The sequence below is a fragment of the Leptonychotes weddellii genome, chromosome 11 (genome assembly GCF_054177405.1).
Source record: "Leptonychotes weddellii isolate Sample4059 chromosome 11, ASM5417740v2, whole genome shotgun sequence".
Lineage (NCBI taxonomy): Eukaryota > Metazoa > Chordata > Mammalia > Carnivora > Phocidae > Leptonychotes > Leptonychotes weddellii.
In genome coordinates this window covers 1,690,915-1,715,968 of record NC_138379.1, presented here as the reverse complement: position 1 = coordinate 1,715,968, position 25,054 = coordinate 1,690,915, and the positions used below count along the sequence as shown (strand labels likewise).

General features: G+C 51.9%; 1 protein-coding gene and 1 long non-coding RNA gene across 2 annotated transcripts in view; one reads left to right on the top strand and one right to left on the bottom strand.

Moving 5' to 3' along the window:
• The window catches only part of KCNQ1 (potassium voltage-gated channel subfamily Q member 1), a gene marked incomplete at its 5' end in the record, with an annotated part of 256,765 nt that overhangs the window by 62,193 nt on the left and 169,518 nt on the right, over positions 1-25,054 (top strand). Inside the window, one exon of the mRNA XM_081798456.1 lies at positions 18,263-18,383. Within this exon, the coding sequence (XP_081654582.1) occupies positions 18,263-18,383 (121 nt within the window). The remainder of the gene's footprint in view (positions 1-18,262; positions 18,384-25,054) is intronic.
• The window catches only part of LOC115941961 (uncharacterized), a 31,979-nt gene continuing 27,691 nt past the window's right edge, over positions 20,767-25,054 (bottom strand). Inside the window, exon 2 of the long non-coding RNA XR_004076614.2 lies at positions 20,767-24,987. This is a non-coding gene — a long non-coding RNA (uncharacterized LOC115941961). The remainder of the gene's footprint in view (positions 24,988-25,054) is intronic.

Here is a 25,054-nt window from a genome sequence, read left to right as displayed (position 1 = left end):
ATCTGCAGTACCTTCATGAGAGCTTTTAATAGGAATGGTTGATAAATTCTTAGATGTAATCATATGTTTCTTCTTAAACCTATTAATATGGGGAAATATTTAGAATTTTTGCATCAGCATTCACAAATATTATGGGACTTTTATTTTCATGCTGTGTGTTTATCAGGTTCATATATCAGTGTTACACTTTAGAAAGTATTTGGAAGCTTTCCTTCATTTTCTGTACTCTGAAACAATATATATAGTATTAAGACTCTCCAGTTTCTAAAAGGTTTTGGTAGAATTCCCCTGTGAAACTGACTGGATATGGCACTTTCTCTCAGGGTAATTCCTTGGTAACTTTCTCTACTGATTTTTTTTGGAAATCAGTGTGCGTAAGCTTTCTATTTCTGCTGAGATCAATTTTAGATAAACTGTATTTTGCAAGGAAGTTATCCATTTCATCTGGGTTTTGCAAATTCTTTGCATAGAAGTGTACCAAGTAGTCTATCATTATTTTAAAATTTTCCTTCACAGCACTTTCTCTTGTTGTTTCTTTTGTATGTTTGTGCTTTTTCTCTTTGCTCCCTAATTAAATGGTAGTTTGTCTATTTTATTTCTTTCATGTAACCAGCATTTTTATTATGTTAATTTGGTCTAGTATTTTACTGTTTTCTGCCTCATTAGTTTCTTTTATCTTTGTTATTTCCTTCCTCATGCTTTCTTTGATTTACAGTCTCTTTTTTTTTTTTTTTTTAGCTTTTTCAATTGGTAGTCTGTGTATTTTTATTTTTATTGATCTATGTATTTAGACCTATAAATGTGTGCTCAAAAAAGTATATTTTCTATTGTCATGGTGTAGGGGTCTCTCTATATATACACAAAAGACCTACCTTATGGATTGTTCTTCAGATTTTTTATATCCTTTCCTTTTAGTCCACTTTGGCTGTCATATGAACGTGGAATGTTAGACTCTCCCATCACTAATGTGTTTATATTTTCCCCTGCATATCTGGTAGTTTCTGTTTTATATGGGTGGTTGCTGTGGTATTTGTTACATAGTTTTCCATAATCGTTAAAACTTCATTATGAAATACAGCTTTTAGCATCATGAAGGATCCTTATTTGTCTCACGTAATGCTTTTTTAGCATTAATTATTCATTTTTCTGCTATCAGAATCATAACCCCTGCTTTCCTGGCATTTACACTTACCTGGTAAATCTTTATTCATTCCTGTATTTTTCAGCCATTTCAATCACTGAATTTTAGATGTCTCTCTCTCTCTCTTTTTTTTTTTTTTTTTTTTCGTTGCGTAGAGTTGGATTTTGCTTTCTAGGCCAATTTTGAATGTATTTTCTTTAAAGAGGCACGTTTTTTACTGTCATTTATCAATACAACTGATCTGTCTGTATTATCCCATATTGCAGTTATTGCCTGAATTACGTTGTACTGATTTTGTTGCTCTGTTCTGTGTGTCTGCTCTGCTTTTTCATTAATTATTTCAGTATTTAAGAATGTTTACATCTTATTTTTCCTGTGGTTTCCCTCGTATAACTGGTTTTGTTCTGGTTTAATACCTTTTTCTCTTACTCAAGCGTATGTTGTTTGGTGTGCCGGTTGAACTGATTCCTAGCTGTCATGTATGTAAGTCATATGTTCTGTATACTGTATCTGTCTACTATTTTCTCATTCCCTCTTCATTCTCTCAGATTTGTATTCTATTTTGTCAGAACATAGGATGTCTGTATATTATTATTATTCAGCCGTGACTCTATCTGGGTCTTCGTGTGTAGTTAAATATACAAATCATTTACCATCACTGCCCTTGCCAGAGCTTTCCATTGTTCCAGTGTTGGCACATAGCTCATCCTCTGGTAAGTTCCTGAGCAAGGACATGTGTGTACAATATTTGTACACACGTAAGTCTGCTTTTCCATCTCTTTGATATAGGAAGGTCAGCTTGGCTGAGTAGAAAATCCTTGGTATGCACTTCCTTAAATTTTTTGAAGATGTTGTTCCACTGTTGTCCTGCTGTCTGTCCTGTTTTTGATAAGTCTGTTGCCAGCATGCTTCTCTTGCCTCCAGAAGTTATTTCATCTTTTTGCTTGGAGGCCATCTTCATTTGTAAAGTCTTATAGTTTTACTCGGAAATGTCTCAAAATTGATTATTTCTAGATAAATTCCCTGGTACCCACATGGTACCAGAAATGCAAGAGTTAGATTGTGGTTTTTTTAAGATTTTATTTATTTGAGAGACAGAGTGAGTGAGAGAGAGAGTGCATGAGAAGGGGGAGAGGGAGAGGGAGAGGGAGAAGCAGGTTTCTTGCTGAGCAGGAAGCTCGAAGCAGGGCTTGATCCCAGGACCCCCGGGATCATGACATGAGCTGAAAGCAGACGCTTCACCAACTGAGCCACCCAGATGCCCCGCAAGAGTTAGATTTTATTTTACTTACAGAAATTTCCTTAGATAAGGTTTTAAATGTTATTTCTATTGTCTTATTTTTATTTCCTTCTTCAGAGACTTCAGTGATATGAATGTTGGGCTTCCATTAACCACAGCCACTGTCTTTTTATTGGTTTATGTCTCTGCTTCTTTGAAGTCTTCTGTGCCTCCTCTATTTTTTAATGAAGTGATGCTCACATAATGTAAATTGATTATTTTAAAGTCAAGCAATTCGGTGGCATTTAGCACATTCACAATGATGTGCCTGTTGTTTATATAATATCTAACAATTTATTGCCAGATCCAAGGTCATATGATTTACCCCTAGGTCTTCTAAGAAACTTATGGTTTTAGCTCTTATATTTGTATAAGCTTTTATTTAGTTCTTGTATATGGTGTGAGGAGGGGGTCCAACTTCATTCTTTTGCCAACTTGTCCCAGCACAATTTGTCGAAGAGACTATTCTTTCCCATTGAATAGTTTGACACCATGTTGAAAATCAGTTGACCATGTATGTGAGGGTTTATTTCTCGTGTCTCCATTCTATTCCATTGATCTGTATGTCTGTCCTTATGCCACTACCACACTGTTTTGATTACTGTAGCCCTGTGTAAGTTTTGAAAGTGGAAAATGTGAGTCTTCCAACTTTCTTTTCCAACACTGTCTTAGCAATTCAGGTCCCCTTGCAATTCTGTAAACATTGTAGGATCAATTTTCCCATCTCTATTTTTTAAAAAGGCCATTAGAATTTGGGTAGGGATTGCATTGACTCTGTAGATCACTGAGTAATACTGTCATCTTGACAATAATAAATCTTCCAATCCATGAACATGGATGCTATTGTAAATGGGACTCAAAAATCATTTTCCTTCTCAGATTGTTCATTGCTCCTGGATAGAAACACATGATTTTCTGCATGTTGACCATGTGCCCTGCAACTTCACTGAACTCACTTAGTAGCTCTAGTAGTAGTTCTTCTTTTCTTTTTTTTTCCTATTCTTTCTTTTGAGGATTCTTTGGGATTTTCTATATACAGGATTATGTCATCTGTGAATAAAAATAATTTTACTTCTTCCTTTCCAAAATAGATGCTATTTATTTATTTATTTATTTATTTTGCCTAATTGCTATAGCTAAACCTTCCAGTACATTGTTGAAAAGCAGTGGTAAAAACAGGCATTCTTGTCCAGTTCCTGCTTTGAGGGGGCAAGTTTTCAGTCTTTTCACCATTGAGTATGATGGTAGCTGTAGGTTTCCCATAAATGTTCTTTATCATGTTGAGGAAGTTCCCTTCTATTCCTATTTTTCAAGGAATTTTTATCCTGAAAGGTCACTGGATATTGATTTCTGCCTTGGAGGTACTCGTGTGTTTTTTTTTTCCACTGTCTTTCAATGTGATGTATTTTTCTGATTGATTTTTCTTACGTCAAATCACCCTTCCATTCTTTTTTTTTTTTTTAAAGATTTTTATTTATTTATGTATTAGAGAGCGAGAGAGAGAGAAACAGCATGAGAGGGGAGAAAGTCAGAGGGAGAAGCAGGCTCGCCGCTGAGCTGGGAGCCCGATGCGGGACTCGATCCCAGGACTCCAGGATCATGACCTGAGCCGAAGGCAGTCGCTTAACCAACTGAGCCACCCAGGCGCCCTCACCCTTCCATTCTTGAGATAAATCCCACTTGGCCATGGTGCAAAATCTTCTTAATACACTGCTGGATTTGGTTTACTGGTATTTTGTTGAGAGGTTTTGTATCTCTAAGGATATTGGTGTCTAGGGTGCCTGGGTGGCTCAGTCGTTAAGCGTCTGCCTTCGGCTCAGGTCATGATCCCAGGGTCCTGGGATCGAGTCCCACATCGGGCTCCCTGCTCGGCGGGAAGCCTGCTTCTCCCTCTCCCACTCGCCCTGCTTGTGTTCCTGCTCTCGCTATCTCTCTCTCTGTCAAATAAATAAATAAAATCTTTAAAAAAAAAAAAAAAGATTGGTGTCTAGCTTTCTTGTGGTATACTTGTTTGGCTTTGACATCAGGGTAATACTAATTTTATAGAATGTATAGCAAAGTGTCCCCCCCTTCTTTTATGTTAGAGTTTGAGGATTGGTGTTAATTCATCTTTAAATGTTTGGTATAATTCACCAGTGAAGCCATCATTTCCTGGACTTCTCTTCCTTAGGAGTTTGTTGATAACTGATTCATTTTACTTGTTATGTATCTGTTCAGAATTTCTGTTTGTTCTTGAGTCAGTTTTGGTACCTTTGTGTGTTTCTAAGAATTTGTCCACTTCATCTAGGTTATCTAATTTGTTGAAGTATGACTGTTCATAGTATTCTCTTATAATTCTTTTTATTTCTGTAAGGTCAAGTGTAATATTCCTACTTTCATTTACTATGTTATTTATATTCATTGTCTCTAATTCTTTTCTTAGTCATTCTAGCTAAAAGTCCGTCGATTTTGTTGATTGTTTCAAAAATAGCCGACTTTTTGTTGAGTCTGTTGTTTTCCTATTTTCTTGCCAGTCTCATATTTATTATTTGCTTCTTTTGGCTAACTGTGGGTTTACTTTACTTTCCTTTTTCTAGTTCCCTAAGCTGTAAAGTTAGGTTAGTGGAGATCTTTTTTCTTCTTAATGTGGAAATTTTCTCTGAGCACTGCCTTCATTGCATCCATGTCTGGGTATGTTGTGTTTTCATTTTCATTCATCTCAAAGTATTTCCTAATTTCCCTTACTATGTCTTCTTTGACCCACTAGTTTGTTTTTTTTTTTAAGATTTTATTTATTTATTTGAGAGAGAGAATGAGAGAGAGCATGAGAGGGTCTGGTCAGAGGGAGAAGCAGACTCCCTGCTGAGCAGAGAGCCCGATGCGGGACTCGATCCCGGGACTCCAGGATCATGACCTGAGCTGAAGGCAGTCACTTAACCAACTGAGCCACCCAGGCGCCCGACCCACTAGTTTTTAAACAGTGTTTGAGTTATTTAATTTCCACATATTTGTTAGTTTTCCTTCTATTATTGATTTCTTGCCTCCTTCTATTTTGGTTAGAGAAGATACTTCATATGATTTTAATTTTTAAAATTTACTGAGACTGCCTTGTGGCCTAACATGTGGTCCATCTTGGATTCTATTCCATATGAACTTGAGAAGAATGTGTATTCTGCTATTGTTGGGTGGAGTGTCCTCTATATATTTGTTAAGTGTAGTCGGTTTATGGTGTTGTTCGTTTTCTCTTTCCTTGTTGATCTTCCATCAGGTCCTTCTATCCATTACTGAGTGTGAGGTATTGAAGTCTGCAACTATTATTAGAGAACTGTCAGTGTCTCCCCTCGATTCTGTCAATGTTTGCTTCATATATTTTGGAAGCCTGTGGTTCGAAGTATATATATTTGTATTTGCTATGTCTTCTTGATGAATTGACTCTTTCCTCAATATATAGTGTCCTTCTTTGTCTCCTGTAACAATTTTTGACTTAAAGTCTATTTTCCATGGTATTAGTACACCACCCCAGCTCTCTGTTGGATATTATTTGCATAGAATACCATTTCCCATTCTTTCACTTTCAATCTGTTTGTGTCTTTAGATCTAAAATGAGTGTCTTGTAGGCAGTGTAAGTTGTATAATTTCTTTTTATCCATTCTGCCAATATCTTTTGATTGAAGAATGTAATCCATTTACATTTAGTGTAATTACTGACCAGGAAGGGCTGCCATTTTGCTATTTTTTTTTGTATGTCTTATACCTTTGTTTGTTTCTCATTCCTCTTTTACTGCCTTCTCTTGTGTTTAACTAATTTTTTAGTAGGGTACAATTATTCTCTTCTCAGTCCTGTTATGTATATATTTTTTAGATATTTTCTTGTTACCATGAGTATTACATTTAACATCCTAAACTTAGAAAGCTATACTTTGAACTGATACCAACAGCTTCAATAGCATACAAAACACAGCTTCTGTAGAGCTCCCCTTCATGTTGTTGTCACAAATTATATCTTTATACATTGTATTCCCAGTTACACAGATGTATAATTGTTGTTTTATGTATTTGTTTTTTAAGTCATATAGGAAATGAAGGGAAGTTATAAACTAAAAGTACAATGATACTGGTTTTTATGTTTCCCCATGCAGTTACCTTTTCTGGAATTCGTTATTTCTCTGTGTGACTTTGAGTTACTTTCTAGTGTCCTTTCACTTTGGCCTAAAGAACTCTCTTCAGCATTGTTTGTAGGGTAGGTCTATAGGAATGAACTCCCTCAGCTTTTGTTTCTCTGGGAATATCTTCATTTTCCCTTCGGTGTTTTTTATTTTATTTTGTTTTAATTATGGTATAGTTAACATACAGTGTTATATTAGTTTCACGTGCACAGTAGTGTCCCTCTATTGTCAAAAGATAATTTTCCTAAATATAAAATTCTCGACTCATTTTTCTCCCGGCACTTTAAAAATGTCATCCCACTCCCTTCTGGCCTCCATGCTTTCTGATTAAAAATCTGACGTTAATCTTACTGTGTGTTCCCCTATGTGATCAGTCATTTCTCTCTCATGTATAGATTACATGCCTTCAAGAAATTTGGAAGTTGCCAGCTAATATTTTCTCAAATATTCTTCCTGCCCCTTTCTCACCTCTCCTTCTGGGATTCCGATTATGGATATCTTAGTACGCTTGATGGTATCCCACAGGTTCTTAGGGTCTGCTCCTTATTCCTTCAGATTGTTTTTCCTTCCATTCCTTAGATCAGATAATTTCAATTGATTGACCTATCTTCGTGTTCACCGATTCTTCTGCCTGTTCAAATATGCTAATGAAACCCTCTACTGAGTTTTCCATTTCAGATATTATGCTTTGCAGTTCCAGAATGTCTGTTTAATGTATCTTCATTTATATTCTCTATTTGTTCATGTATTGTCCTCCTGGTTTCCTTCATGCTCTGCCTACGATTTCCTTCAGTTCTTTTGAGCACATCTGAGAAAGTGGATTGAAAGTCTCTGTCTAGTAAGTTCAATGTCTGTGCCTCCTCAGGAACATTATCTGCTCATTTCTTCTGTGAGTGGGCCATCCTCTCTGTTTCTTTACATGTTTCGTAACTTCTTCTTGGAAACTAGATATTCTAAACATTATATGTAGTATCCCCAGATAGCACGTTCTTTCCCTTCCTGAAGACTGTTTTTGTCTTGCTGTGGGCTACGCTTTTTAGTGACTTCTAACCTATTTTTGTGAAATCTGTAAACTTTGTCATGTTTGGTGTCTGAAGTCCCTGTTCCTTCCGCTCCTGCTCAGCTTGTATTTTGACAAAAGTTTCCTTGAGTGCCAGGGGTCAGGAAAACAGAGGGAGAAGTGGGGGAGAGGGAAAAAATAAAAGAATTCTTCCAGTCTTTGCAGGTTGGCTTTGTGCAGGGGCACTGGGACATCTGTCCAGGCTGTTTACAACTCTGCCTTAGCCTTCACTTCCTGTTGGAGATGGGCAGAGAGCGCAGCCGGAGGGGACTTTTCAAGACATGCATCCTGCCCTGGGCATGAGCTCGGCCTTCTCAGTTCCTCAGTGTATACAGTGGCCTGATTTGTCCAGAGGGAACGATTTCTCCCAGGCTTTCTGTGCTCTTCTGTGTACCCCCATGACAACCTCTCCCCATGTGGCTTTTGTTGGACTCCCTCACGGTGTTTTCAAGGAATGCCCATCAGCTTTCACTTCTCTGCTCCTTCCAGAACCAAGGATCAGGGCCCCACGCCGGAAATGTGGACTGCCATCGTCAAGCTGCCACCGAGTGGGGGTCAGGGTGTTCCGAGGGCAAGTAAAAATGCCACCGTGCCCCTACCACTTTCACGTGGCCTCTTTCCTGACTGTTCTCTAGTTCTGACAGGTTTGGGCTTGATTTTTCGATGCTTCTGTGAGGGGAAGGGTCCTTGGAGGTACATACTCCTCTGTTTTTGCTGAGTTCACTCACTTCCCTCCAAACCTTTGACAGAGCATCTTAAACCTCCATCTGCTGACTCTGTAGCCAGAGGCTGGCAGTGATGGGAGGTGGTTAGAGCACTGTTCGAATCTGGCCCATTTCTACACTCACAGGCGATCAGAAGGCCATGGTGTTCTGTCTCCTCATGCTGCCAAAGGCATGCTCCACCTATGGTTTTACCTGCACTTCTTGGTTTTAGAGTTTGGGGGAGGTTTGAGACCAGAGGGAGGGGAGCAGCATGCCGCTGGTCTCCGGGCCTGGCTGGACGTCTGCTGGAGGCAATGCCTTTTCCTCCATGCGCCCGTCTAAGCCATCAGCAGATTCTCAGCTCTCCAGACCTTGCCCACCTCTGGCCTCCCCGGCAGCCCCCTTCCCCGGCCACACTGCTGCTGTCTCTTCGCCTGGGTGGTTGGCCTTCCCTCTTCACTGGTCATTCAGTTTCTGTCCCTGCCTCCTCCTGTCCATTCTTCACACAGCAACCCAAGGGAATTCTTTCAATATAAAGTGGACCTTGCTGCTCTCCTACTTAAAATGCTCCCATGGCTTCCTGTCACCGTGTCTTGGGTCAGTTCCACTGGATACAGAGCTCAATTCAGGAATCCTTGTGCAGTGCACTTTATTGAGGGTGAGCTCCGTGGCGGGCAGCTGGGAAGCTGCATAGAGCACTCCTCAGAGCTGCCCCAGCAGCTGCTAAGGGAGCTAGGGTATTGATCTCTCTGCCGGGGGGGCTTCCCTGCAGGGGGTCCACCCCGCTCTCACTTCTGGCCCAGCCCGTGTGTGGCTGCACAGGCCCCGAGGTCAGAGAGAGTGCTCACATAAGTAGCAGGTCCCAGAGAGTAGGGACGGCGTGTGTCGTTTACCGCTGTGTCCCCTCCGGGAAGCTCTGCCGAGCTGCCTGACCCACGCAGGGCTTCGAGAACATCAGCCCAGTGGCCCCCGGTCTCTGGAACCGACCGGTTCTTAAGTAAAGCATCATCCTGTTTGCCCATGTGTTCTCTGATGATTGGAAATTCCTCATGTTCAACCAGTTTGACTCCTGGGCCCACGAAGAGGCCAGCAGCATTGGAATGGGGCCCCTGCGGCCATAGCGGGCAGATGCCCCTACGTCTTTTCACGACACAGTGGGTCTGTGAGAACTTGGGGGACGCAGTGGTGGGGGGCGGCCATAGCCGAGTTCCCCTCAGGGTCTGCTGCCCTCTCCCTGCCTCCCAGCCCTCCTGCAGCCAGCAGGGACGGGGTGGGGGAGCCAGGCTGAGTTGATTATTTTTGACATCAGTTGTTAACATAATTTTTACGTTAAGCCTCCCCCCAGCTCTGGGGTGGCTCTGACTGTGTCCAGGCTCCAGCTTGGGGAGCCGTGGGGAGCCTCTCAGCCCCAGATCTGGCCTGGCTGGGAGGCGGCCTGGGAAGGGACCTGCGTTTCTCAAGCCCGCGCCCTCGGGGCCTGGGGGTGGGGCCCCAGCAGATGTCTGGATTTGGTAGCCAGGGCCTGGAGCCGGATGCTGAGAACGAGGCCTGCAACTCATTTCCCCATTAAACATTCTGAGAACATCTGCACCGGTTTCCAAGGCTTCTCCCTCACTAATTGCTCTGATTATTGTGTGAAGTGAGGCTCTGGCACGTTTCCGCGATGTTGTGATGAAGGTGAAAAGATCGCTCTTAATTAGATTAAAAACATTTTTTTCTTCCTCTGTAATTTTGCCTTGAAAATCAAGGCCACTTTTTTGTTTTCTTCATCCAAAGACCTCCAGAAACTTTCCTCCCCACCTCTCCAGAGGTTTCTTGGGAATGTCCTGTGAGCTCAGCTCTTGGAGAAGACAGTGCTTAGCCCAGATTCCATTGTATATTAGCGTTTCCCGGGGCTGTTCTTGCTGCCGGGAACCAGCCCCTGAAACTGTGTCCTGGGAGGCTCGGACAGTGACTTCCTGGAGTACGGGGACCCCAAAGGGTCGCAGAGTTGTGTGGGTGGCTGTGTTGCTCCCTTTTTGCTTCCTGTACGTGCTCGGGCCTGACCCTGCCCTGGTGCTGTGGCCACCCGTCCTCCCCAGCGCCCCCGCCATTCAGACCCCACCCCTGGGCGCACAGCTCATGTGTGCGGGGGCTGGGGAGCTCTGGTGGGAGGGGAGGCACGGGGTGAGGGTCCTCCGTGTGCTCCACTCGGGGTCCCCGGGATGGGCCAGGACGCCCAAGGTCGCCTTTGCCCTTGACTCCCTGGTGGCTGTTCTGCTCATGTCAACTCTATCTGCACATCCCCAACTGGACAGGAGGTCCGGCATGTTCCACGGTCGGCGCCAGTCATCCCATCACGTGGGGTACAGACAGGGCCTCGCGGAAGGGGTGGAGAGGGCGGATGAGCATCCCAGCAGGAGAAGGCCAGCCACTGGCTTTCAGGAGCCCCTTCGTCCCCTGTGCATCCCCGAGCTCTCCTGGGACCTCGACCCCCCAGATCCCTCCCTTCATTCAGGCTCATGTCTCACCGCCATTTGTCACACATATTCCCAAGGGCACTGTCCTGGTAACAAACGATGGAACCCCAAACTCAAGCTAGCTGAAGCACAAAAGGGACATTTTTTGGCTCGTACATCTGGACCCAGCTGTTTCAGACACAGCTGGACCCCGGGGCTGGGATGATCTCGCTTGCTTGTTCTCACTCTCCCCCTCTCGTGCTCTCCCCCGACCCGCCTTGCTCCCTCTTCTGTTCTCCCGCTCCCTCTCCTCACCACCCCCCACCCCACCCCGTGCACAGGCCCTGGGGACAGGGACGGGGACGGGGACAGCTGTAGCCTCAGGCAGCCCTTTCCCAAAGGGACAAGATGGCCACCAGCTCAGCAAACCTGGCAGACAGAGGCCATCTCTTTCCCCCCTTGTTCCTGCCGGAGTCTGGGGCCAGGATCTCGTTGGCCCCAGCCAGGGTACGAGCCATCCCCGGACCTGGGCCATGGGCCCCTGTTGGGGACAGCCCTTGGGTGCCCGAGCGCTGTGGCCTGGGAGTGGGGAAGGGGCAGCTCCCTGAGGACGATTCAAGAAGCTCTTCCCAAAGCCCAGGCCTGGCTGCCGGGCAGGCGAAAACAACAGGTGTCCCCTCAAGCAAGGTATTTTCCTGGCGGAACTGGGTACCAGCTGGGAATACAGCCCCGCTCCACCGCTCGCCCTGTTCCTTGCAGCTGTTGTGGGGACGGCTTCTGCGCTTTCTGTCCATGCTCCTTACTCCTCGCCTCTGAGTGCAGACACAGGTGGCGGCCGGGCTGGCTTGGGCTCTGCGGGCCGGGCACAGGCAGCTGTCCGCATGCCCGGGGAGGGGTTCCCGTTCACGGTGCTGGATCTGCAGGGCTTTGGCAAATCCGCCAAGAGGGCTGGATTTCGGGGGGGGAGGGGGCTCTGGCTCGGGAAGGACAGGGGCAGCTTCTGTTTATCCCCGTGGGACAGGCCGGCCCAGGGACCAAGTCTGTGCCTGAGCGCCAAGGGCCGGGGCCGGGCACACGGGAGCCCCATGCCCGCCTACCCTGGACAGAGAGAGCCGGCGGAGGGCACGGGTTACCCCTGGGGGGCTACACAGGACTTTAATCAGTCACGAGGGGTGGCGGGGAAGTTACCAGGGAGACTGTCCCCAGGGTGGAGGGCAGGGGGCAGTGGGGCCGGGGGAGGGAGGGTGGGCTGAAGCCTGGCTGTGGGTCTGACTTGCTGCTGGAGGTCCCACTCGTCTGCAGGACCCAGGGCACAACGTGTCGCCCTTCCGACCCTCAGTCTGCTCCTCTAGAATCAGGGACGGAGGCCGCCGCCCCGTGGCGCTCTTGTGATGATGGAGCAGGGTCACCCTCAAGCCGCAGAGGGGGAATGCGAACCTCCTCCTGCATCTCGGGGGACCCAGGCGAGTCCTGGTGTTGGGGTTGACCCAGCCTGGCCGTGTGAGCGAGGGGACACGTAGGGAGCCAAGGGAGGTGAGGGTCGGCGCCGCCGGGAGGGAGGCCTGGGGCGCGTGCATGGCAGGCTGCGGCTCGGGCCCCGAGGGGGACGCTTCCGGAGAGGTGGGGGCCCGAAGGGCACAGGGTGGGAGCCTTCCACAAACAGCTGCCTCCCCAGCGTGCAGAGGTGCCGTCCCAACTGGAAAACACGACGCGTGAAGGAAGGACACAAAAGTCACCCAACGTCTCTTCACCCAAACCCAGACACAGTTAACATTTCGGTCTATTTCCTTCCAGTCTTTCTTCTGTGCCCGTATATTTTTTTTAAAGGAACTTGACATTGGCCTCCCGAGCCCGGCTGCCGGCTGGGAAGGAAGCTGCTGTGTTCGGTTCTGTTCTCCGGAGGGAGGGCGCGGCTTGGCAGCCCATGTCACCAGCTGTGCCGGTCGCCACGCCAGAGGCTGCGCTCGCCATCCCAGACCTCCCATTTTCCTAGAAAACAAAATTGTTTTGTTCTGCCCTGAACACTTCGGCCTAGATTCTGGCCTTGACAAGGCAAAGCAGCAAGGAATGACAGCATCGGAACATGGGGCCGTCTTCACGCAAGTGCGACTTCCTCGTCGCCGGGACACCGCGGGCTCTTCCCCGGGGCCCGGGCCTCCTGGGGGCCGGGTGTCCTGGCGGTGCTGCCCAGGCGGGTGCACGGTGGGCTCGTGGGCTCGGCCTGCTCCGTGGCTGGGAGGCCAGGGCTGTGGGTTGTCTTGTCCCATCTCGGGCTCCTTGGAGGGTGGGGGCCACAAGCCGGCTCTCCTGGGCCCCGGCACCTGCCCCCGAGCCCGTGCCTGAAGGGGGCAGCGTGCAGCCGTATCTGCTGAGGACGCGAGGCCCCATCTCCCAGACTCCCTGCACCTCCGGCTGCAGCTGTGACAGCCGCGGGAATCGGGGGGTGGTCCGCAGCCCCCCGGCCACTGCCTGCCCGCGACGGGGGAGGGAGGCAGACCCCAAAGTCTCTGACACAGACACCGGGCAGAGCGGTTTGGAAAAACACACCTGTGGAGCCTCTCTTTGCCCCTCGCTGTGGGGCCCCTCGCGCTGTTCCCAGGATTAAACCAATCAGCACACATTCTTCTCTGACAGGTGCGGGCCCCTCCCGCTGTGGGCAGCCAACGGATGTGCACAGTTTAATTTCCTAAAACACCAGCGCTGGGCCTTTCCCAGGGGTCAGGTGGCTCCCCCCACCCCTCACCGCCCAGCCTGCGGGCTCTGGAGATGGCACTCGTCATCTCGGGTGTTTAGAAAGCAGCTCCGCTTTCCAGCCACCATCCTGCCCTTCTTTCCTTCTGTATACAAGTGATGCAGATGTAAAAATATGTATTTGTGTTCTTTTTCCTTTTCTCCTTCTTCTTTTTTTTTCTTTTTTGAAAGAACATTTGAATCCTGGACGGAGTTTCAGCTCTGTCACTTGACAACTGTATAATACAACCCAGGGTACTTGAATCTCAGCCCCGAGTCTCTAAAATGGAGGCGGCCAGCTCCCAGGCCTGTGAGCCTTTGAATGTCCTCGCATTCCTCGAGGCTTACCGGTCACTTTCCTGTGCTCTCTGGGAATGTCATGGGCAGAGAACTCTTCTCCCTGGTGTGACTAAGTCATGTCTGCGCAGTTTCCTGCTGGAAGTCTGCCCCTCACCCCCACGGGCCGTGAGCTCCCCGCGTTTGTTTACATCTCCCTGATTGCGAGGCAGGCACAACACTTTTGCGCGTGTCCTCCAGCCATCCGGATCCTTCTTTGCCGATGTGCTTCGTTCCTGCCCACTGTTCATTACGTGCTTTATATTTTCCCTGTTGATTTGCATGAGTTCTTTCTCTGTGGTGCGTGCGCCTCTTCCGTGGTCATCTTTTCACTCCTGAAGGTGTTGTTTGCTGATGAGGCCTTGATTTTAAGTGCGGTCGAATCCATCGGCCTTTTCCCATACAGATATTGTTGAAGTCTTAGGAAACCCTTCCAAACTCTGAGGTCATGGAGATTCTTCTAGATTCTTCTAGATTCTTCTAGGTTCAGTTCTAAAGGCTTTAGAGTTTTTGCTTTTCTCCGTAAGTCTTCAATCGCCCAGAATGCCGAGGATGAATTTTTGGTATACAGCAGGAGGGGTCCAATTTAACGTTTCTCCCACGTGGACAGTCGACTGTCCCCGAACACCCTCTCCCACCCTGTGTCGGCCACCTCGGATTCGGGGCGAGCGTCCCTGGCCATGCGGGCTATTTCCCGATGCGCCATCCTGTCCTGCCGGCCCGGCCACCTCTCTCTGTATCCGCAGCACCCATCTCACAGGCCACGGCTTTGTAAGAAGTGTGGGTGTCTGGTAGAGCGAATGCTCTTAGCTCGCTGTTCTTCGAGAATATTGGCAATATTGTGAGAAACCTGGCTCCGGTTATCAATAATTTATTTACTTATTTGTTTAACCCGTAGTTTCCCTACGAGAAGCAAAATTACCAACTAGAGCCCTATGTTTATGACAGTCTAAAGATGGTTTCCCAAGGCTCAGGAACCTTCTCCCCATCCGTTCCATGGCATGTGGTATGATGTCATACATTCGTCACACAGAATTCACTTGTCCCAGTCTGCTCTCATTCCTAGGATCCTGCAATAGGCTGGTTGATGTGGGTTTTTTTGGTTTTGTTTGTTTGTTTTAGTTTGCATACAACAGAAGTCATTCTTGGAGAGAGACAGTTCTGTGGGTTTTGACAAATGCCTGGAATCACGTATCTACCACCAGAGCATCACCGAGAGAACTTCCACAGGCCTAGAAATTCCCTGATGCAACCCTTTGGAAGTCAAATACTCCCCCTCCCATAAACACGAGCAGCCATTGATCTGTTTTATGTCCTTGCAGTTTTGCCTTTTCCAGAATGTCATAGAAATGGAATCATAGAACATGTAGCCTCTTACATCTGGCTTCTTTCACTGCTTTAGCAAAATGCATGTGAGAGTCACCCATGTTGCTCCACGAATTATTAGTTCATTTCTTCTGGTTGCTGGGCGGTGTTCCATCGTCTGGCTATAACACCGTTCATTTACCCATTCACCCACTGAGGGATGTCTTGGCTGTTTCTAGGTTTGGGCGATTGTGAGTGAAGTGGCTGTGCACGTTTATGTACAGCTTTTTGTGAACGTAAATTTTTGATTCACTTGGGTAAATATCTGGGAGAAGGACTGCTGGGTCACATGGCAGGTGCACGGTTAGCTTTATGAGACACCGCCAAACTCGTTTCCAGCATGGCCGCGTCATTCCTCGCTCCCACCGGGGGCAGTGAGCTCCACTTGCTCCACGTCCTCCTGAGTGCGTGGCATTGTCAGGCCTCAAGTTTTGTTTAACAAAATTTAGCCATTCCAGAGGGGTGCCTGGGGGCTCAGTCAGTGAAGCATCTGCCTTTGGCTCGGGTCATGATCTAGGGCCCAGAGATCGAGTCCCGCATCAGGCTGCCTGCTCAGTGGGCAGTCTGCTTCTCCCTCTGCCCCCCGCCCCGTGTTCTCTCTCTCTGTCTCTCAAATAAATAAATAAAATCTTAAAAAAACAAAATTGAGCCATTCCAGCAAAGGTGTCGTGGTCGCTCACTGTGGATTTATTTACCTTGCATTTCCCTAACAACTACTGATGTTGACCAAACTGAGCATCTTTTACCATGCTTGCTTGTAATCCATTTCTTAGATTGGGTTGGTGGCTTTCCTGCTGTCAAGTTGCAAGAGTTCTTTATATATTCTAGATACAAGTCCTTGGCCAAATAGGAGATGTGGAAACACCTTCTCCAAGTCTGTAGCTTATCTCTGTTTTCCTTAGCAGTGTCTTCTGCAGAGCAAATATCTTTAATTTTGATAAAGTCCAGTTTGTCAATTTCTTCCTCTCACTGATTGAGCTTGTAGCATTGTACTTCAAAACTCATTGCCGAATCCAAGGTCCAGAGATATTCTTCTGTGTCTTCCTCAAGAAATTTTATATTTTGTTTCTTACGTTAGTTTCTTAAGATTGCGCACAGTACTTTTACACTTCCAGATTGTTGGTGAATGCCCAGAATGTTAGGCATAAATGTTAAATGCATTAAAATTTACATACACAACATTCATACATTTATATCACAAGTAAATTTAAGAGGCAGTTATGTTCCTTTGAAGTGGGAAAATCTTCCTTTAACATAAAGCAAAAGATAGGTATATCACTGTAGACACATAAAACATTTTCTATGATAAACACAACCACACTCAAAGGCTAAAAGATCAAAGATAGACTGGGGAAGATTTCTCTACCTTACATGACAAAGGGTTAATATCTTTAATTGGTAAACAATTCCTACAAGTTGACAAGTAGAAATGAGCAAAAGATATGAACAGGCAATTCAGTTCTGCAAGAGGAAGTCCAAACGGCCTCCAAGCCACAAAAGGCCTTCAGCATAAAAGGAAAAAAATAAAAGCACCCTTGTCTTCCTCCGTGCCTGGCGGGCCCTGGGAAGGGCACCAGCAGCTGCTGTGGGCATGGACGTGGGCTAGCGGTCACATTCATACACTGCTGGTGAAGTCTGAATTGCTACAGCTTCTTGGGAAAACACTTCCAATTACCTGGGAAGCACCCTCACACCTGACCCCAGTGTCAGGTTTTCTTACAAATGGGTGGCGTGTTGGGGCACCTGGGTGGCTCAGTCGTTAAGCATCTGCCTTTGGCTCAGGTCGTGATCCCAGGGTCCTGGGATCGAGCCCCGCATCAGGCTCCCTGCTCCGTGGGAAGCCTGCTTCTCCCTCTCCTGCTCCCCCTGCTTGTGTTCCCTCTCTCGCTGTGTCTCTCTCTGTCAAATAAATAAATAAAATCTTTAAAAAACTAACCAACAAAAAAAAAACAAATGGGTGGCACATCATCGCCTCAAAGCAGTGGCTTAAAGCCAGGGGAGCCTCAGCAACCATCCACCACGGAGTGGCTGAGTGAACTGTGGCAGACGTAAGCCACGGACGATTGTCCCAACTACCAAAGCATAGTTCCCCATCTGTACACCTGTAGAAAGTTGAGATGAGCATGCTGCAGCGTGATGGGGGCAGAGCAGACACATGCATATATAAAAAAGAGAGTCTCACCTGGTGTCAGCTATACGATGAGCAGAGAGCGATGAGCTAGGAATCCACTGGGCAGTTGACACAGATGACCTTGGAGGAGGCGGGCCTTCGTGAATCTTTGAGTTGGTGCACTTTTTACAATGAGAACTCCTTTCACGATAAAATCTTTAAATGGGGAAAAGAAAAATCAGTCCGCGTTGAATATCTGGGGACTGGTAGGTATTCTTATCAGCCCTGAGCACCGGCACCAGATTGTCGGGGGCGGGCCCGGGAACCTGAGTGTGACATGGGTCTGTTGGGGTGAGGTAGTTCGGTGCTTCCCTTGGGGTCTGGGTGGCCAGTGTGGCCCTGTGGCCTGAACGGGGGCCGGGGGCTCCAGGGCTGCCCCCTCTCTCCCAGGCTTGTGGCTCCTTGTGGGCAGGAGACCACCTTGGGTCTTCACTGATACAAGGCCCTCTGTCTGCACGAGGGTGATGGCACCGTGGCGGAAGTCAGGGTCTCTCAGCAGACCTGTGTTTATCAGCTGCGTTTTACTGTTGACCTGAGTGTCAGCTGTGAATCCGGGGACAGGCCTGGACACCTGAGCTCAGCCCAGGCAGTCCTCCCCCTGGGAAGGGGTCACGGGCCTTTGAGGCCTCAGGCACGTGGGGGCCATTTTAACCCGCTGGCCCCGCAGATCCTCAGGGCGGAAGCTTCAGGAACCATCCTCACTCCTCACCCAGCTCTGCGGGTGTATGTCTTGTCAGTTTGGGGGAAGCTCTGGGCGTGCAAGTCTGTTCCCCCCGCCCCCCCCCGCTGGGGTGGCTGGTTGGGGTGGGCGTCTGAGCCCAGCTCTGGGCCGCCCTGGGCCCCATCAAGCCTTCCATGGAGGCCTCACGTGCTGCCCCATGCCTTTCCCCACAGTGAAGAAGAGCCCCATGCTGCTAGAGGTGAGCACAGCCCACTTCATGAGAACCAACAGCTTTGCCGAGGACCTGGACCTGGAGGGGGAGACGCTGCTGGCGCCCATCACCCACGTGTCACAGTGAGTGTCCGCCTGCCCAGGCTGGAGGGACATGGGGCTCCGAGGGGTCGCCTCGGTGCCGGCCCGGGGCTCGGGCCTGCTCACGCGGGGCCCGCCACCACTTGCCGCCTGCCCTCAGCGACCGGGGGCCATCCACCCGCTGCCAGGGGCCGGACCCAGTGCCCGGGCACCAGGCGGGGAGGAGAGCAGGGGCATTTCCCGCCAAGTCTGGGAACATGATCCTCTTGTTTTGACTTATGGAAAACCAAACTGATCATTTTCCACTTGTTTTTGTGCCTCGAGCGTCTGAGGAGATTGTTTTTCTCTCCCCTCGCCCCCACCCCCACCCCCCAAAAAAGAGACGACTTTGTTTTTCAGCATTTCCCTGTAGAAGCCCGGCCAGAGCCGCGGGGCAGATGCCGAGCGCTGTCTGCCAGTGGCCTCTGCTGTCCTCAGGGGCTCCTTCAGGTGGAGGAAATGGCTGATTTTCCACGCCTTCCAGTTGGCCTTCCCCCGAGGCCCAGCTGGCCTGGGACGCACGCCCGTCCTCCCCCGCCGTCGCAGCCCTGCCAGGCCAGTCCCCAGGGCCCGGCCGTGGTGTGATTCCCTTGCGAGGGATGAGTCAGTGCTCCCAGCAGGGGCACCCAGTGGTGACGGCGAGCGGTGGGGTCAGTGGGGCACTGGGGCCCATTCTGGCCGCCGCCCCACGGGGGATTCCCCCGGACGGTGTTCCGGTGTGAGGGCGTGCGCTCCTCTCGGCCCTCCCCCAGCTCACTTGCTGACACGGTTGCGTCTCCACGCACACATGGAGAGGTCCCGGAAGGGCGTTCGCCTTCCTCCGGGGGTCTTCGCGTTGTCCTGAGCCGTGGGCGCCTCCGTCTGGGTGAGGCCCTGGGCCGTTGCCTCGCAGGTGTCCGAGGAAGCGGGGACCCAGGTCGGGGGGCCTCCCGGCTGCTCAGACAGCACTGGTGGAGTCTCGTAGCCAGACTGAGAGAGAGACGGGACCGTCTCGGGCTGGTCCTGTGACCAGGCAGGACCCGCCGGCCAGCTTTCCAGGCCCCCCAGGCTCATGGGGAAGTGGGCAGCACCCCGTGGCTGGCAGGGTGCCCCCAGGAAGTGCTCCCTGGCTTGGTGGGAGCCGGCCGGCTCACCAGGAAGCAGGGGCGACTCATGCTCGTGGACGCGGCGCGAGTGGGCTGCAGGGCCCCCATCGGTCCTGGAGATGACCAGACAGGCTTGCTGGAGAAGGGGGCGGGAGCAGAGATGTGAGCAGCCGGGCGGGCGGGCAGGCCGGTGCCTGAAGGCAGAATGCTGGCTTGCCGCTTTGGCGGAGGCCTTCACGGAGTCCAGGGCACGAGAGAGACCACGGAGTGGTAACAGTTGGGAGTTCTGTGGCTGGTGTTCCGAGCAACACAGGTGCAGAGCCTGCTCAGAGCCTGCCGGGACCCGCAACCCTCGGGCAGGTGGACCCCCCACCCCAGGCCTCCCTGGGCCTGCTGCCCCTTCCTGTACCCCCAGCCCCTCTCCTCCCGTTGGAGCCTCTTCTCCTTTGTTCTCTCGGCCGTGACCGTGGCCCAGCCCCTCGAACACACACACACACGAGGAGTCCCACCGGTCAGGACGGGGCCACCACCCACCATCCACACAGCTGGGTGGTGACGCCTCACAGGCTCTCTGGCCCTGCAAGACTGGCTGGGGGAGGTTTCCTTGGTCACCCCCAGTGCTGCCTGGGCCCGAACCCAAGTCTTCAGCCAGGTCCCCATGCTAGAACCTACAATGGCTTCTCCCAGCAGACCTGTCCAGAGGTGGCGGCTGGGCGTGAACCAGCTGGGGGGACAGGAAGGTGTCCAGGCATGGTACTTGGGTCTGTGGCAGGGGCTGGGAGCAGGGAGACTGAGGTCAAGGCACTGTGGTCGGTCAGGGCAGGGTCAAGGGGAGCCGGCAGGGGACCTGCACAGACATGTCCTTGGCACAGGGAACCGTGCCTCAGGCGGCCCCACTGGGGAGAGTGGGATGGACACTCAGGGAGAGGTGCTGGGGCCTCAGGACCGAGGCGCCCCCAGGGCCACGAGCTGGGCAGAGGCCCCACCCCACCATGGCTGGAAGAGGAGGTGGCTCTGGTGGGCGTGTTTATTCAGGGCTGCGCCCGCCCTGTGCACCCACCCTGTGCGCCTGCTCTGGGGCTGTGCGTCTTCACCTCCCGCCCGGCGCTCCTGGTGATCCGTGCCCCTGATTAAACTTGGCTCCGGTTGCTCAGGGCCACGTCGACGCTCCTGCGAGCCGCCTGGCCCCGTGGACCCCGCACAGGGCTGTCCCCTGCCCTGGTGTGTGCACGGGGGATGGGGATGTGCACGGGGGTCTCGCAAGGGGCAGAGGGGGTGGGAAGCAGTTACTGAAAAACAGATTCATTTTTCTTCAGCATTTTACTGAGGTTAAGTGTATTACCACGTTGGGTCAGTTCCAGAATTCAAATTAAAAGCATAAATAAAGACACATTTTGTTTCCATCTCAAGCTCTCCCCACCCGCTGGGCCCCAGGGAGGTGAGGTCACTGCAGCCTTGATTACGGGAAGGTCCCTGGGGCTGGGCGAAGCTCCTCTTTCCGGGGCCTGCTGGCCATTGGTGGGGCGAGGGGTGGGGGGGTTGGGGGCCGGTGAGCAAACCGGGTGCAAACTAGGGAGTCGCCGGGACACCGTGGGTCGGGGAGGCAGAGTGGTCTGGGCCGCACAAGCAAGCCCCAGCGTCCCCATGCAGCCCTGGGGCCGTCGCCCAGCTCCAGGGGGCTGGGCCGCAGTCTCACACACATACCTTCCAGGAGCCCCTGTCTGCCTCGAGCTCTCTGCACCTGTGTCCCCCCGACCCAGAGCCTTGCCACAGGGCTTCCAAGGGGCAAGTGTAAGGTAGAGACGGGGTATCTAGGAGAGGAGGAGAGCCCTGCGCCCCAACAGGAGCTGGGATGAGTTTCTGGCCTCCTGCCCCACCCACTGCCTTCTGCCCACTGAGGGCCACCGGCGGGACAGTGGGAAGGGAGGGCCACCTCTGTGTGCATCCCTGTGCCTTGCACGTGGTGTCCCCATCTGAAACCGCCTTGTCCCTCATCGGCAGCCATCAGATTCCTTCTCCATCGTCCTCGCCCCAGGGAGGCCACGTCCTCCTCTGGCTGTCAGGGCTTCCGTACCAGCTCCCTGAGCCCTCAGTCAGGGCCCCAAGAGCAGGGTATGCGTGGCTCTTCTCAGGCTCCCCCTCCCTGGCACTCCTGAAGCCCCCGGCTGGAAGGAGCTCCAGGACTGTGGCTCCCGCCCCAAGGCAGGCCGGACCCCCCGCCCCCAGGGCCAGGCCGGCCTCCCCTGAGACGAGGCGGTGAGGGCCGTGGGGCCTCGGCAGGGATGTTAGCATGGAGGGCAGCGGGCGGCTGGTCAGAACTGGCCTCCGCATGGGGATCTGTGGCTCTGATTGGGCCTGGGTACCCTTGTCCCAGCAGCCTTGGGAAACGGCCCCCCACGCCTCGCCCAGCTGCCACGACAGCCAGGCCTGGCCAGGAGTCCACATCCATCCCATTGGGTGCATGTGGGCCCCCCAGGCAGGTGGTGTGAGAGGTCAGGCCCACCACAAACACCTCGGCCTGGGGTTCCCCTGAAGGGTTCCTCCATCTCCCTGTTGAGGCTGGACGAGGCTCTGCTTCTGCTTACCAGCCGCCCCCTCCCTGCCCTGCTCTGCAGGGGGCGGGGGGGCACAGCCCAACGCCCTGTGCATCTACGTGGGCATGGGGAGGGCCGCGGGCAGAGGGAAGGCAGGGCCGGGGCTGGGGAACCGTGGGCCCCCACCAGGTGACCGTGAGCACCTCCCCAGCAACCGTGGGCCTCTGGGCCTTCTGTGACAGGACAGCCTGTAGATCCTTGAGCAAAACCAGCCCCGTGTGCGTTAATTAGAATTTCCATGTCTCCAACTTTCTCCTGGACCCTGCGGAGTCTCATGCCAAAACGCTCAAGTGTCTCTCTTCCAGCAAGGCCGCTGCGGCCTGGCTTTCGTCCACATCACTACTAATGTCTCCTGAATTCTGCGTTTGTCAGTGAGGCCATGGCCAGCCCCATGCCTTCTGGAAACGGGGGCAAATGTCACAAGGCTCGGCCCTGCGCTCGGCTCTGTGGACTAGCTCTCTGGATGGGACCAGCTCAGCTGGGGATGTTTCGGGGACCCTGGGGCCAGCTGCAAATGACTCCCATGGACTGCAGAGACGCCAGGCACTGCACCTCTTCGAGCAGCCATGCTCCTTGCTTTATTTCTCGCCCTGCAAACTTTGGTGGGAAAGGATGAAAAAGCCACTTCGGGGCTAGCATCCAGGGGGATGAAGGAGGGGGCTTGCCAGGAACAGATGAGACCAGTTTGTCTTTTCCAGACCGGTGTCCTGTCTTCTTCGGAGCTCCAGACCACCTCTGTCTGCACGAGGTGCCAAGGAAGCCCCGTGGGAGCCCGCCCGGGAGTGCTGTGCAGGGCTGCGTGAGTCACAGGCCCCGTCAGAGCCTCCCAGCCCCGGCCAGCTCCAACCCGTCTCTGAAATGCACGGGGGGATTAAATGTTCTCCTAATTAAATTAAAAGCGAGGCGGAGTGGCTCAGTGGGAAAGAGACGGGACTGGGAATCAGATGCCCTCAATCTGGCTCTCAGCCTGCATCGGCCCAGCTGCAGGCCGGCCCCGGAGGCCCCCTAACCTCTGGGAGCCTCACTTCCTCCATCTGAGCACGTGAGGAGAATGCAGCCGGCCTCCTGAGGCCAGCGCTCCGGGCAGTGGGCCCTCGGTCCAGGTAGAAGGCCCGGAGGAGGGCGGGAGGCCTCTTACTTCCTCGGCGGCCATGACAGTAACTCCTGGTCTGGGGGCGCCCCAGTGGCTGGACTCAGGTCTCTCCACGGCAGGTCTTGGGCAAGGCTGGCCGGCACCTGGCAGGCAATGTTGGCGGGTGTGAGGGACAGCTTCACAGATGGCGCTGGGGTTGCCACGGAGACATTTCTGGTGGTCGCAGGTCCCCCGTGGGCCCAAACGTAGAAGGGGAGGCTGAGCCCGAGGGCAGCGTGGTCAGGAGGCCTGAGTGGGAGGTCAGGCCCGGCCGCTCTCCAGGCCTGGGTTGTCCAGCTCTCAAGTTAGGCCCAGAGAGGTCCGAACTTGCATACAGGGTGCTTCCAACATTCCAGTTGAGGGATGACGCGCACACACGAGCGCACAGATCTCGAGAGCACTTGGTACGTCTCAGCATGGGCCACATATAACTAGCACCCAGACAGAGGGGTCCCGGGCAAGCCCCTGTGTGCCCACTTCCGGTCACGCCTTTGCCCGGTCACCGCCGTCTCGGCTTCTGGCAGCAGGACTCGGCGTTGCCCGTTCTTGAACCCTCGACAGACAGACGCCCCCGGCAGCACACCTGTGTGTCCGTCTGGCTTCCCGGGAGACGTGCCCACGTGGCTGTGCAGAGCAGCGCTTCACGCGCTCCGGGTGGCTGGCCCGCCACCGTGTGAACGGCCTACACTTTGTTTATCCGTTCTATTGTCGACCGCTTCCAGCGCCGGGTTGTTAACATTAGTGCTAAGAATATCCTGTGCAGGCTCTCTGGCGAACATACAGGCTGCGTTTCCGGCGCGCGTCTGCCTAGGTGTGGGGCCGCCGGGCTGCTGGACGGGCGCGCTTACTGCCCCCAAGTCCTGCCGAGCAGCGTCCCCGTGGGCGCAGCCGCTCCGCCCCCGCCGCCCGGGCCTGGGCCTCCCCGCACCCGGCCCTCCTGCGGCGCTCCCTCTCGGCCTGGCCGGGGCGGGATCTGGCGGCGGTGGATCGGGATCTTCGTCCACAGGAACCCGACGGCCCAGGCAGCTGAGCCCCTCCCCGTGTTGCTACTTGGTTGGATATTGTCCTTTGTAAAAATGCTCGTGACTTCTTTTCTTACTGATGTACACTTGTTCTTTCTGTCTGCCTTCCCGTGTCCTGGCGAGGGCTTGCGAGGGGCAGAAACGATCGTGCTCCCACGTGCCCACACACACACGCGTGCTTCCCTAGCACAGAACCACCGGCTCCCCCCCAGCGGGCCGTTCCTCCCGAGAGGGGCGTCTTTTGACGAACAGAAGAACTTTAAGTGAACTCTTAATGTGATCCAGTTAATCAAACATTTCCTTTCTGGATAGTGCTGTTTGTATCCTATTAAAGAAGCTTTGACTACTCCAAGGTCATAAAGATATTCTGGTTTTTTAAAGCTTTATTAGCTCACCTTTCACATGTAGATCCGTGGTCCATCTGGAATCGATTTTTGCATCCAATGTGAGGCTGAGGTCAAGGTACATTTTCTCCCCCTTGGTTATGCAGGCTGGCTCAGCACCCTTCATGGAGAAGGCCGACCTCCCTCCGCCGTCCTGCCAGCTCCCCGCCATCCCACTCCAGCCCGCGGTCCATGCGTAGCTCTGGTTCGTTCCACTGCTCAGACCGTGTCCTTTCTGCCAGGGCCTTGCTTCCTTGCGACTGGTGTTTGATAACAGGTCCGGACAGCCGGTTGAGAAGGCTCTGGCCAGGTCCCCTGCCTCGCAACTGGCCTGTCTCTGTGGGGTCCACCTCTGCCCCCATGGCCAGCGTCCACAGAAAGCCTCCTCTCCCTAGATGAGGATGGGGACAGCGAATGTCTTCACAACGGTGGGTCAATAGTGGGTCTTGGTAGCCGTG